This window comes from Gymnoscopelus microlampas, assembly GCF_963454915.1.
Source record: "Gymnoscopelus microlampas genome assembly, chromosome: 2".
Lineage (NCBI taxonomy): Eukaryota > Metazoa > Chordata > Actinopteri > Myctophiformes > Myctophidae > Gymnoscopelus > Gymnoscopelus microlampas.
The window spans coordinates 49,522,543-49,537,803 of record NC_139939.1 but is presented as its reverse complement, the minus strand read 5'-3'; the positions used below and the strand labels follow the sequence as shown (position 1 = coordinate 49,537,803).

General features: G+C 41.6%; 1 protein-coding gene across 6 annotated transcripts in view; it reads left to right on the top strand.

The window, feature by feature from the left end:
* kcnq5b (potassium voltage-gated channel, KQT-like subfamily, member 5b) overlaps positions 1-15,261 on the top strand; it is a 122,880-nt gene that overhangs the window by 76,210 nt on the left and 31,409 nt on the right. For all 6 annotated transcript variants that reach the window (XM_084042622.1, XM_084042619.1, XM_084042621.1 and 3 more), the window contains exon 2: positions 14,265-14,355. In XM_084042622.1, the coding sequence (XP_083898748.1) occupies positions 14,265-14,355 (91 nt within the window). The remainder of the gene's footprint in view (positions 1-14,264; positions 14,356-15,261) is intronic.

The window sequence follows — 15,261 nt, the reverse complement described above, 5'->3', positions numbered from 1 at the left end:
AACAGAACCATTTTTACCGTGTCTGTCTTTACAGTACTTTGACAATGGCAGCTTTCCACATTTGAGTGGTGAAGGGACTGCTTCAGGTTACATTTGGTGGAAAAAGATACTGTATCAGGCAAAAAAAGTAGTAGCTTTTTAAGTATACTGCATCACTTTTCACCTAATAAAAAACCCAATAGCTCTTTGTCCTCTGTTCCTCTTCCAGTATAGATCTTTATCAGAGCTTTTCGGTTCTTATTTCTTCACTTTCACCCTTGGCTGAATGTTTTGACAGGAATACAATTTCTGAGGTAAAGTGACTCAGTGACTGTTTCTCACCTGTATTTGACATAATAATGGAAATCTTGATATTAAAGTTCTTTTCTCTACTCACTTTTTAGAGTAATTGTACACATCTCTCTTCTGCACAGTCAAAAACACACTGAAAGAAAATAATAAAGGCGCCTACGCACAGTGTTTATAGGAGCCCACACAATGTAATAAAACAATTAAAGAACAACACTATATGGAATAGACTCTCATTTCCCCCACCCTGAGGTTTGTGTACAGTAAGAACTGTATTTTATCATCTCTGCATGGAGCTATTAAAAAAAACACATTTCTGCAATGCTTGTTTGAATCTGCTGATTTGCCCTTTCTAGCCAACCTTTTAACCACGCTAGTATCCCTATTCTGGGGGGAGCATTTTCTTAGGTGCAAGGATTTGGTGTAGAGGGAAAAAGAGTGCGGACCAAAGTACAGAGCCGACCTTGGTCAACTTCACTAAGTATTGGCTATAGACTATAGTTTAAAGGGGTATTTCACATTCAAACATGTTTGGGGTCATTCAGTTTTTAAGTTGCTTGATTCAGTGTTTAGATATTTGATATTCATTAACTTCAAACTCAAGCACTGACTCATTGGTTTGTAACAGCACTGACTCATTCATTGGTTTGTAACAGCACTGACTCATGACTTCAAACAAATGACCTACCGTGGACATTCCTGTTCATGACAGCAGTTTGTCTATACACACATGTGCACTCAGGCATGTACACACAAGTATGCATGGAATCCTACACATAAATGCCAACACACACACACACACACACACACACACACACACACACACACACACACACACACACACACACACACACACACACACACACACACACACACACACACACACTATCCTACAGTACATACATACTGTACAAAGACTCACAAACGGTGACATACTGTACAATACACACAATTGTGTGTGTTGTTCTTGAATATTGTTTCAACCTCTAAGTGAATCGTGGCACGTTGTTGAGTGTACAAAACTCATTACAAGATCTTTGATGTCATTACGCTTTGGTTAGTCTAAAGAGAATTGTGACTCTTGCTGTTAGAACATTTCTAGGTTGTTAGGTAACTTTGATTAGATACTCTTTCTATTTTAGAACGACATGAACGATGATTTTAAAATATTCTTCTCCTCAAGCTGTGTTATGTGATCAGGTAGACTTCTATGGGTCTGTTGTCAAACTGATTATTATAGGTGGTTATTGATTACCATAAATTATTTGGTAAATTAACTATCTTCTTAGATTGGTTTTGCCCCACTCCATAACTGAGTCTGTCATTCTCCTCACTCTATCAAATAACTTCTATGAAAACCATTAATTCTCCATCACATGGCTCTCACTTTAGTCCTTTTATGATGTTTTTTGACGCGTTGGAGATATGGAGCATTTATGAAGCTTTTAGTGGTCCCCGTCAGGACATTAGTCATTTTGGTAAGATTTAATTCATCAAAACCGTTTTACTGTACAATACACTCAGAGTAATCATCTAGAGCTAGAACTAGCAGCACAAAAGGGTGTGGATAATATGGTACATCATGGTTGTCAATTACATCCAGTACATGATTGGACTGTGGCATAATTACATCCAGTGAAAAGCAAGTCTTTTGCACACCTACAGTACAAAGCAACAGGTGCGTATGAGAAGACCAAACAGGCGCACAAAACGTAACAGAAAAAACTCCTCCGTCTTCAAATGCAAAAAGAAAAATGACTTAAATGGAAAACAACGTTTCAGTGTTAGACCTTCATCAGGTTTTCTTAGCGTACTGGAGGTATGAAGAAATGATTGTGGAATCACAAATTATGAAGAAAATTGACTAATTAATTTCAAATGACAAATGGAAGTGTAGAAAGAATGACAATCTGAATGAAGCAGATAGATATTCAGTTTAACTGTCAAATGGTTACATTTACTAAATGGATTCTTCATGCAAAAAAGAGCAAAGACTTTGAACCCCGCGGAAGTAAATGAACCTTTCTCTCTCCATGATAGATTTACCAGTCATGCATAGTAATTGGACTCTTTGACCACCCCGACATCTCACTTTCTCTCTGACTCTTCCGATAGGCATCATTTCTTCCCCTTTCATCCCGCTACTCTCCATTTACGCAGCTTTCTGGGCATTACTGGCCTCGCTCCAGGCTTCTTGTTCCTCTGGGAAATATCGGCATGTTTAGCCGCGTGGATGGATGTTGAGATATTCACAGTAAATCTTTTGTTTGTTTGGTCTCTCTCCTTCCGGCTTTATTTGCTCAAACAAACTGTGTGCATGCATAGACACATCCCCAGTAGAGCACACTTCAGTGATGGAAGGTTTGCATATATTAGTAAAGCTCCAGCAGCAGATTTCACACGATATCTTGCTTTGAACGATGAGTCACCGTCTTTAATACGGCCAGAATGTGCGCGCTGCTGTGCGCTTCACCTATATCACACATGGGCAACTGGCGGCCCGGGGGCCACATGTTAATATCTGAATACTGATGTATTATTGATTTCAGCTGTTACAATTCCAAACATGCAAACATGAACCGCTTTAATAACTTCTGTCTATATTAGTAGCTTCAGGACTAGTATTAAAATTCTATTGTCTTTTTTATGTCCAATGTATTTGTACTTAAGTTCATAAGGCTATCATAAATATAACTAAATGCATTTGAAATTAAATGAAACATTTACTTTTCAGGATTCCAATAAAAAAATAGCACCAAAAAAAAATCAAGATTCCAATTCAAAAAGAGCAGATCTACAAGCTCAAAAGGCGCCGCACTGCAACGCGTTTTGAGCTTGTAGATCGGCTATTTTTGCTACTTTTGTGTGACGTAGAATGGCGACGTATGGCATTAATTTACGAAAAAAGTTAAAATACGGAGATAAGAGGTGTCTCCCCGACAGCATGCAATGTGGCCCTCTGGAGTGAGTGTGGAAATATAGTGGCCCTCTCCATCATCAAATGTGCCCACCGCTGACCTATATCTATATCTCCTGAATGGTGATAGTTAGGGTAGGTTAAAGCAAAGGGCTAATTTCACGTTTGTCCCAACAACAACAACATTATGTTTGTCTTTCTTTCATTTCTATCGAAATGTTTTGGGGAAGCGGAGGACTATGAATGTGGTCAATTTCATTAAACTGCCAAGCCCATCGTCCTCTATCAGTCGCCCATGGAGGAAAATAAGTGGCTGAATGAAGTGGATGAAGCTTGCCTGTTGATCGAGAAGCCATTGTGATGATGAGTATTAATAATACATCGCTGACATTGAGGAGCAGCCCGGGGTCTGGCAGCCACATTAATGTTCTTAGCCATCAGCCTCATCCTTCATTATCATCCAAATTTAGACTGCATGGAGATGGATGCTAGCCGTCCAGTCCTTGACCATCCCACTCCTGCATCTCTGATTAATATGGGGCCTGTGCTATTTTGAGGTCACAGCGGGTTTACCTGAGCACTGATCGGTGAATAAATGCCCCACAGTGTTTACTGCCTCTATACAAACTCAATAGCACTTCAACTTGAACTCAACTTCAGCTTGAACCACTGTTGATTTTGTCAACTAAAACTTTGACAAAAGAAATACCTTTTATCACTGACGAAAACTAAATAAAAACCAAGCTATGATGACTAAAACTATAAGATTAAATATATTGACAAATTCGTCTAGTAAAACTTCGTCAAATAAAACTAGACAAAAATTTTAGTGAGGGACAAGTGGACAAGAGATCCAGTAGAACTAAAAGACAAGTCATTTTATGCTTGGTTGCGCACTGAAAATAGCAGATCTACAAGCTCACAAAGTGTTGCGCTGCGACATGTTGTGAGCTTGTAGATCAGCTATTTTCAGCATGCAACCAAGTGTAAAATCAGCCATTATGATGCCATCAAGGCACCGCCAAAATACATTTTATATATTTATTCAACCATAATTTTATGATATTTAGTCAACTAAAACTAGACTAACAGTAAAACATTTCAGATGACTAACATATGACTAAAACTAAATGGAATTTGATTCACAAGACTAAAACTGAATCGAAATTTGCTGTCAAAATCAACACTAGCTTGAACTTTATTGTTAAATCACAGATATGGCGTAAATATTTTGGTGAAATTCTTTGTCGTACAAGCTCCCATCACTTACAGTTTCAAGAAAGGGGGTCAAATGTCTATGAGCCGTGTAAAATACACAAGGTGCATGGATAAAAATAGCAATGGAATGAGGCAGTTAAAATAGCAGCAGATAATAAATAAACAGATATAAACATATGGTGCATGGTTTAAAATAAAACTGCAGTAAAATTAGGCAGTTAAAATGGCAGCAGATGTAACTGGAAAAGTGTGCTTCTCGGAGCGCAGATCTCTGCCAGGCCGGGTTGGCTACCCAGGGCAACTTTGGAGGTCAACCATAGCCAATGTGAAGGAAATACGAAACATCTGACTGATGCATCTTGAACGTGACTAATGTGTACCGATTTGTGTGAGTTTTGGACAAAATACGTTGAAGTGGTAGCAAAAAGTGTGTTTTGAAGAAAACGCAAAATGGGAGAAAATCAAGTCTGGCACAATTGGATGGGGCCTACTGTATATGGGGAGTTACATCATGATACAAGGAATCCACAGTTAAAGAAAATTTAGATTGTACTACTGTACAGTTCAAGAGATATAAGCCAAAACGTGAAGCGACCTGTTCCAACCATGAGTGGAATTTTAAACAAATGGCTTTCGATGTTTTCGATGGTGCTGTTGTAGAACGACCTGAGGACAGCACAGACCAGCTCAAATTCATGGACAAATTGTGTTTGTTGGAGTGTCAAGCAATATGCACCACCGCTGAGAATCTGACCTGGGCCCTCTGCGGTCATGGGAGGGTGAGTGTGGTTTACAGTACATTTACTGTCTGTACGACACCCCTAGATTAAAATAAATCGCAAAGAAGGGCCTTCAAATTGAATTTAATAGAATTTGGAGTCAACTTTCAGACAGAAAGAAAGAGAGAGTCAAAGAGTCACACATCTTAAAATGCTGTGATTTTTCTGCAGATGTGTGTGTGCACGCACGCACGCACCCGTGCGTGGTGATTCTAGAGCTCAGTCCTCTCCAACACTATCTGGACAGGTGTGACTGCATAAAGACATGGATCTGTCAAAGGGTTTTAGTTACCCAATCCCCTCGTGAGATTACATCGGGACACCCACTTCACCCTTCCGCTCTCTTCTACACCTGACTCTCTGTACTCTGGAACAATGAGACCTCTGCGTCTGTCTCGTAGGGGTCTGGCTCCCTCAGTATTCCCTTACCTGGCTGGCACCCATTAATATGTATTTGCCCAGAGGGAGATGGAGGTAGGAGCGGGATGGAAACCAAAGCCCTGTGTATCGACCCACCGTTGGCCACTATGGCCAGAGACGGGAGACAAGTAGTGGTGATCGATGGAACGTATCAGTGGAAAATGGGACGCCAGTGAATTAAGAGCATAGCCAAGTAGATGAAAGAATGCGCCGTACCACAATGCCACTGTGGAGGTTTTCAACACTGTAACGGGATCAATACTCTTCCACATGACACAAATCAGTCCACGACAGTGATTGCTGTGGACAAAATACACACCACACACCACTGCCACAGGGATAATGAGAGTTGTGTGAGAGGTGAAGATAAATACTGTGTAGGAACAGCACTCCTATCCTCCCTTTACAATGTCATATCGGTCTAAATTAGCAAATGAGACACTTGATTTTGGAGTTGTCTAAGCGGACAGTGGTTGAAATATAGTCTGAATAGCACACACACACACACACACACACACATACACACACACACACACACACACACACACACACACACACACACACACACACACACACATAGAGTATCTGTTGAAGGCACCCTCAATTACCAAAGCTTTTCGACTGGCCTCGCCCCAAGATCTTCCTATTTCCCATTAGAATCAGTAAATCAGTGACTCAGGCCAGCACTGGAGGACTTGAGATTTATTCTCTGTGATTTTGGGTGGATATCACCAGATGCAGATCTCTGTGGTGGGAGGATGTCGCCTGTGGCTTCACATCCTGTTCCAATTAGTCTCCAGATGTGAAAGTGTCCCTGTGGAAAAGTGGTGGCTCCTCAACTGGGTGCAAACAGCCAACATGACGGCTTGGTTTTGAAACAGATCACCAGAAGTTGGTGCTGGTGTTAATGTCTGGCCCGCCAGGCAAATGTTCCCCTTGTCCTTGCAGCTTGCAGAAGACCGTCACTGCTAACATCGCTTATACATTTTGGGAGTGACACCACACCAATGATACAGCTGAGCTTCATAAACTGTGGGAGGCAGCCCAGTTAAAGACTGGCTTACTTGTAAAGTCAACGTCGTTAAAGTTCCCCACCCCTCACCCTTTTTTATTTTTTATTTTATTTTATTTTACTTTCCATTACATGTCCTCCTACACTGCTAATGGGCTTTTAATTTGTGTAGCCTCTTTAGATGTCTCAACATGAGAGAATGGGGTGGATTAAACAGTAGTTACATGGCTTTATGATGTTTCAAACGTAATCTTTTTTGTTTTACAGCATGTCTCGCCACTTGTGCATGTTTTTTTCTTCTTCTTCCAAAGAGCACGTCGTTAAATAACCTTAACTTTCCATTACACATGAGTAACGGTTTTGCATTATTTTCATTTTGGTCTCTTGGATGTCTTGAAATAACTGTCTGACTGTCTCTCTGGCTTTTATCTTCTCTTAACACCTGTGTTTTCTGACGCATAAAACATGATTTCACAGCATGGTAGATTATGTCTATGCCAGTACATAGGCTCTGCTCTGCTCTGCTCGTTTGACTCATGGATTTCTTGGCTATTTTTCAGTTGAGTCGTGATATGTCAGCCCAGCTGTTTATCCAACTCCAATGCTGATAAGTGCGCGGGGAAACATAATTACAGCATGAACCATCCCTCCATCTGCTTTTTCACTAATTGGCTCTTTTTGGGGGGGGCACAGTGGGAATTGAGGTAAGAGGATGGAGTACATGGTTATACAATGGCAGGCTGGCTCGAGGCAGGAATCAAGCTTTCTGAAACAATAAGACACAAAGCAGACAAATAGACCAAAGGCATTGCACCACACATAAATTGAACTGAATGACCTCATCTGCACCGAGGTCAGTCTGCTTATGCATCCTTGATTTTTTTTGTTGAAACAAACTGTGATTGCTGTGTGATTCCTCAGCTATCGTGCCCAGACTCCCCAAATGCCAATAGTATATTTGTAAACATAATCTTGAATGATGAAGCTTTGCTGTGTGCAACCAATACCATATGAGGATGTGATTTGGACCATTACCACTGCATGTAAGGTCGGGGATGGGTACTTTGTGAATCCCATGGGGGATATTTTCCGTTTCAGCTTCATCCAGCTGATTGCTTAGATGGTCACGAAGAGCGCTCTGGGGGGAGCTGTTAGTGTCTCACTCACTTAAACCAGCAGGGAGAAAATGTCCCTCCAGCTTTAGAAAGAAAGGCTAAATTAAGACGGTATGCCCACTGAACGGCAGTGTCATACTGTACTGTATGATAGTGTCATTACTTGACTCTGCAGTTAACGTGTATAGTAAGACTGTTATACATCACTTAAAATTCTGTAAAACCTATACGTAAAACCTATATGCAACATCTTTGAACCCATATCTAGCTAATAGCTGGGCCGTCTGCTACATGGCATAATGGTTTGAAGGCTGGCAACGGGCTTCAATGCAGCAAACACACGCACCACGCACTCAGGCAGTGCCGTCGTGTCCCTTGATAATTCTCCAATCATGTCACGCTAATGTGGCCGCTTTATTACATTTAGACTGCCTTCTCAGCACCTCCACACTGCGTCTTATAGTAGAGCGATATGTTCTGCTCAGAAACACAGTCTGGATTAAATCATCAACGACACGTTGAAATGCCAGTAGCAGCGCTTGCTGAGCTTGTCTGCAGTGTTAGTAGTCAGGGACACAGCTCTCACATACTGTAGAATACAGAGGCGCTTGAGATCAGCTCTCACACATGCATTGCACACGCACGCACGCACGCACGCACACACACACACACACACACACTTTTTACTTATGCTCTTCACCCTCAATGGGGCATAAGGCATCAAACATGTTTCTCCACCTATATCACAGTCTTTCCCAACCAGTTTTGCCTCACCCCACAAGAGACTTACTGTACTGTCTCTCCAGTTGCTCAGCCTCTACTGTTTTTCGCCAGGTGATATTAGGTCGGCTTCATTTCCTTTTTCATCTGAGGGCCACTTTGGGGATTCACTCAGGGGGCATTCTAATACATGTCCAAGCCAACATAGACGATGCGAGTTCCTGGTTTGATATTTTATTGGGACAGAAATACGGCAGCTCTTTCTCAAGCAGCCATTGTGGAAGGAGCTGACTTCAACCCCAGCAATCAACCCCAAGCCCCAAGAACGGGCTTGACCAAGGTGTTATACAACACCACATAGTTTGGACATACAGTATGTACCAATCTTGATGTTACATTATGGCCCGGAACAGACTGTTTCTCACACCCATGGCCTCGGAAAGGCTTTCACCAACATGGGTGATCATTCTGCCTCCAGGGAAGTTTTTCAAGATTTTTTTTTAAATGTTTCAAAAATAGCAGATCTACAGTATAAGCTCACAACGCATCGCAAGCTATCGGTTAGGGAGGCGACGATGGAGGGCTCTTCTGAGGATGGCCTAGAGAAAGAAGTATAAAATAGGGTCAAAGTGGCTAAACTGATTTATCAAGCCTTCCTCAGCGTGGAATCCCCTTGAGGACACCTGGGGTTCCCCGTACCCCACTTTGGGAATCACTGTTTTACACTGCCACCTCTTGACAAAGTACAGAGTGTGGCATTGCTTGCAAAGACCCCAGGTGCATCATGGAAATTGTTCTGTCATCTTTGTCCTCATAGCGGTGTCATCTAAGGTTTACAGTTCGCACGGTCACTGGCATCAGCACTGCTGACTTTTACTGCGCAGGGAATCTGACAGCTTTGAAAGAGCACACGTGTTTATCCCCTCTGTTCTTGTCTACATCTCTCTGTTACACACTGTGTGTGTGTGTGTGTGTGTGTGTGTGTGTGTGTGTGTGTGTGTGTGTGTGTGTGTGTGTGTGTGTGTGTGTGTGTGTGTGTGTGTGTGTGTGTGTGTGTGTGTGTGTGTGTGTGTGTGTGTGTGTGTGTGTGTGTGTATGCGCTTATGCGTTTTTTCAAAGAAGAGAGAGAGAAGATAACAGGAGAATTGGACGACAATGCTGTTTTCCCACTTCAAGTCATTCACATTCAAAACTAACAGTATATACTGTAGCCTTAACACAACATAAAACATTTGGATAGTGAAATGATAATTGTCATTATTTTTGTCGGGGTCCAAAAATCTTTTGTTAACTCCCATAAGTTGACGGACGCCATTATCCATGTTGCCTCCGTTTTCACTGGGGAAAGTACTTTCTTCCCCCAAAGAGAGGCTTATAACAGTGCAAACTGCATGAGTGCTGCCTTATAGAGATTACTCAGGGAAATAAGGAACCTTATGTGACAGAGATGTTGTGCAGTGTAGTGTAGTGCGACATCTAGCGGCTGAACGTTGTCTATTACAGCAGCAGTTCCCAACCTTTTCTGGATCAAGACCCACTTGAAAGCATTCGCCCACCCATCTGACTGCTTAACACGGCAGGCGATAACATAACTGATAGATTGCTCTTTTCAATTCGATAACGCCATGCCAGTACAGTCACAGACATTTAAATGGCAGCATTACTCTTTACTTTATTTGAAAATAGCCGACAACTTCAGAGGATTTATATTTATTTTATTGTGATCAGACTTCTACTCTAACACTGGTGCCATGCCATTAGTCTAATCTAAGCCTAACCCTAACCCTAACCGTAACCTCACACTAACCAGACATTTTTCAGACTATTGGTATGTCGGGAATATGAATTGTATAAACAATTTAAAGGTAGTCTCTGTATATTACAGATGTATGTAGTTCCAAACATCTGGAAAAAATAATTAATGTGTTGAAACTACCTTTTAAACTGGGTTTTTTGTTAGTTTAGTAAGGTAACAGTTGCTCTTTGAGAGTAATATCTAGTAACTATTATTAGTTACAAATTTTAAGTAACTGATGGACACATACAGACGCACGTACGCACACACACACACACACACACACACACACACACACACACACACACACACACACACACACACACACACACACACACACACACACACACACACACACACACACACACACACGCACACACACACACTCAGAAAAGAGACTATCAAGACCTGCAAACAGACAGATCTTTTATTGGGTTTTAGGTTTCGCTTTGAATCCTCGTCTCCTCATAAAGTGGCTAAGCATAATACAGAGCTGACATTAATATGATGCATACTTCCTCTGGTCCCTAGCTTGGCATTATACGAGACAGAAAGTGAGAACGCAGCCGGACAATTCTTTTATATGTCTGCAAGCGTAGCTGTGGCATATGTCATGGTTGCCCGGTGCCAAAGCATTTGGATATTGAGAACATTCAGTGACCCACTGAACTTTGACTGGGACCCAGCTTTTCGTTTTCCCAGATGGACACCGACATAGTCAAATCGTGTTAATTTAAATCTGAGCGTGTACAAATGTAACCGAATGGTCCCGTAAGGGTCCAAATCTTACGGGCGCTGAGACATCAGTGCTGCTGATACAGTATGTTGTTTCAAAAAAGTCACCGGCCAAAGTCGGGTGGCTTCCGAAGCGCACATGAAAAATGTACCGGTACCCGGTAAACCCACGTTTTGCTGGTGTTCATTTTGGATGTGTGCATTCGAAAGTGTTGAAGGACCAGGATTCGTTTGTGCATGTATGCGTGTTTGTGACTGTCCATGTGTTCCTGCATAAGTGCAGCCAGCTTTATTGCAATTCAGAAGCCCTGCCCCACATTTTTCACATGGGCCTGTTATAGCGCCACCAGGAGGGCGATTTGTGCAAAACCCATTTACTCCTACAGATTTTATCCAAACGTCATGCAAATCTGTACATAGTATCTCTGTAGTGACTGACTGACTGACTGATGGAAATGCCAGGCTTCATACTATCAGATGCCTTTGAACACAAGATAGGCCACATGGGACCAGACAGCAGAGTATAACAGAGCGTGGGATTAATATAACAAAGTAACTGCCTACCAGAGTAGTCTGAAAGATTTTCGCTTTGACAGCCAGTGAAGTGCGTAGGACGTGTTGGGGTGGCAAGGAACTTGTATTTTGGATGACAGCGTTAACAATGCTTGTCAGTACACATTGTACCCCATTCAAACAAGCAGCATCTTTGAACTTTGCAAACAGGAACTTTTGTTGCTTAAATCAGTGCTTCAAAATACGAGTACTCTACTCTTCAAAATCTCTTTTCCGCTGTGATAGAGAACAAGGAGAAAGTATGGATTTAAATGCTTGAATTGAAATCATTCTTGTGGCTGTGGAAAATTCTGACCTTTATTTTGCCTCTCCATAGGTCAGAGACAGGTCAAACAGGGTCACATAAGCCTATAGGGCTGCAACTATTGATTATTTTCTTAGCAATTATCGGTTACTTTTTTTTGCATTTAATAATTGGATTTTTTATTTGTTTATTTGTTTTATGTATCAATTAATTGATTAACCACTTTATTATGTACAAGTACTTTGTCACACGACAGTGTTGAACTTTGAAATTGTTAATTATAATTCGATTCATTTATGTACTATCGATTATCCATTCCTTTTTGTAGTTGATTCAGTCGATTGACTGACCTAGCCCAAGCCCCCAGAGCCGCAGTAGAACAGTGAAGCGGCCGTCGCCTGGTGGTCAATCTGAGAATGCAACACTTCCGCATTTAAAATGCAACTGCGCGTGCATCTACCGTTTGAAACCCTAGTGCGCCTGCTCATAACTCTATGGCCACGTCTATTCGACCCAATATTGGTACTTCCGGCAGACAGATTCTATTAGACCCAATGGACCCAATTTTAAACTTCCGGCAGACTTCCGGAAGTTCCGGGTGCTTCAAACGCCACTGGGCAACTTTCATTGAAATGAATAGCTGGGGGCGGGGTATTCCACAGTCTAGATATATTATAACTCTATGACCCAGCCTAGTGAGTCCACCAACCCTTATCACACAGGCACCCTTCAAAGGGTTGCTGTCACAGTACAGTACTGTAGTGCTGTACAATAGTAGATTTGAAATGAAATGGACAATGCAACTTCATGGTCCCCTACTGACCTGTTGAGGCATTGTTAGTTGAGTGTAGGACCCATAAAATCCATTTGATCTTTCTCATCATTGTTTTGTTTTTTCTTTTTTTTCCCAATTTTGTTGTAGTTGTTTACCCATTTTTACTGTCAGATGTGGTTTTAAGATGCCCCAGGTCTATACCATGTGTTGTCTCTATTTTTGATTTGCAAGTTGGACTGTGATCATTGCAGGCCCATCCTTCCATATCCAGTCAATTTTATATTGGCATTCTTTGCAGAACCGTTGCTCACACGAAGAAATCATGTTGGGAATTGTTCTGCTCCATATTCTGCTGTCAGATTATCAGCTTCAGGGTTTTATGTTCCTCCATCAAAGATTGTTACATGACTGTTTTAAATGTATCATCCCACAACAAACCCATGAATAAAACATAGGAATGATGCAGTCATTTGATAAACATAAATGCATAAAACATAGGAATGATGCAGTCATTTGATAAACATAAATGCAATGTCCTGCAATCACCTCTCCCCTTTTGAAGTTAACGATGAAGTTTTGACGTTATTGTTGTTGGCTAAAGCAGGCTGATCGCCGTTCAAATCCCCACAAACAAAGTGTGAGGTCTGAACCTGTGTAATTGATTGACTAAGAATCAGGGCGGTGCAAAACAGTCAATACAAAATTAAAGAGCATGAATGCTCTGGCAAAGCCTTTCCGTGATAAAGGTTAAAAAGAAAACAATAACATAGACTGCAGACCCGTCTTTCTTCCCCGACAGGCTTAAAAACAGATCCATGATGATCAAACACAGATGTGCTCTAACCGTTTAGTATGAAGGGCCACCATAGCTCTAAACCCCACGTTCATATTTCAGACAATGATGCGTTTTTGGAAGGTGATTCACTCACCTCATATTGCAGATTTATGTGATGGAAAAATAAAGCATGTTATGGTTATGAAGATGGAGAGGGCTCTGCTTGCTTGGCTGAGGGTTGACCGGTCAGAGTGTGGAGACGGGCGGATGTTGTTCGCTGTCCAACAGCCGCAGTTTCATTGCTTGTTTCATGCACATCATGTAGCACAACCAAGTACCAATAACATGATATCTCAGGAAATAGAATGATTATGATTCAGGGGGAATATGTCTTGTAATATGTCTTGGGACTGAGCCTCCACTTGCCCTTCTGCTACCATTTCCTTCTCCTCCAGATTGGTTTGTTTGTTTTAATGCACTCAAATGCAACCCATAGAACATTATTCAGTACTCGTCAGAATGTTCACTTTCTAAAAGTCAGTTTAACCACTAAAACTATATTGACCGGACTCTCCCTGGGGTCTGTACTCGCCCGCCTCCTTTATTCCTCTGTACACCAAATCTCATCGCTGAAAATAGCCGATCTACAAGGTCAAAATGCTTCATGCCGTCCTGTGAGCTTGGTCTGATTCTTTTGGCTACATCAAAAGTCATGTTAATCAGTTATGACATGCCTAGAATGGGACACTAGGGTTCCTGTGGTTAATCAATGGTACTTATTATTGACAATTTGACTGACGCTATTGGAAATGGTCTAATATGGTAACACATCCATCTGATGATCCCAGTTCTGTAGCACACATGTATTTATGATTGTCTCTACCTGTGTGTTTTGTAGGTTCATCCTGGTCTTTAGCTGCCTGGTTCTTTCCGTGTTCTCAACCATTCCAGCTCACCAGGACTTCTCATCTGAATGTCTGCTCATTCTGGTAAGGACCTGTATCACCCCATCAATGGCTGCTGACCACAAATACTGTATGTATGTATGTATAACAGTGAGCATTGATCTGCATTTGAAATACAATTCTAATAACGGTCAAACTTTAAGCTGTCTGTCATACACCATATGCCCTTGTACACCGATCTACACATTGCTTGGTGCGTTGGTGTTGTGCGTTGGTGTTGTGAGCTTTAGATCGGCTATTTTCGGCACGTGCCAGCATCGTACGATGTAGTATAAATCAGTTAGATGCGTGTTCACAGCTTAAAATAACATACATTAGCAGAAATAACATACGTTAGTAGACTACATTAACAGACTGTTAACGTGTGCCGCTGCCAGAAATACTGCACCACATAAAGCAAAACACAACACTCCACTCTTAGTGGTCCAAATGCTCCCCTCTCCTCCTTGTCCTCATTAAATAGGTTTTAAAGGAGGCTGTGGAGGAGATAATCTGCGTTCTTAACAAAGTCACAGTCCATCACTGTCAAAAGCCCATTTTAAAGAGAATTGGTCATGAAAAATATATTTCTTTTTTCATTGATGATAAAAGCCAAAGTAGTGTCAGCACTTGGACTTTTGTTTGAATAGCATGAGATATTATTGCCTCGTTAAGTCTATGTCCTTGCTGTTGGCCAGCCTCAGCAGAAGACTTCTAGGGAATAAGAACCAGCTCATTAGTCACTTTATCATCCTCAGCCAAAGAACCAGCCCCGTCTCTGAAAATATGCTATTTTTATGCTTAATTCATGCTCTGCTGTACAACTCTGTCGCATGCCGAAAATAGCCGATCTACAAGCCCACAACGCCTTTCAGGTGTGACACCTTGTGGGCTTGTGGATCTGCTATTTTCGGCTCACGACACTGTCATACGGCGAAGTATAAATCAGGC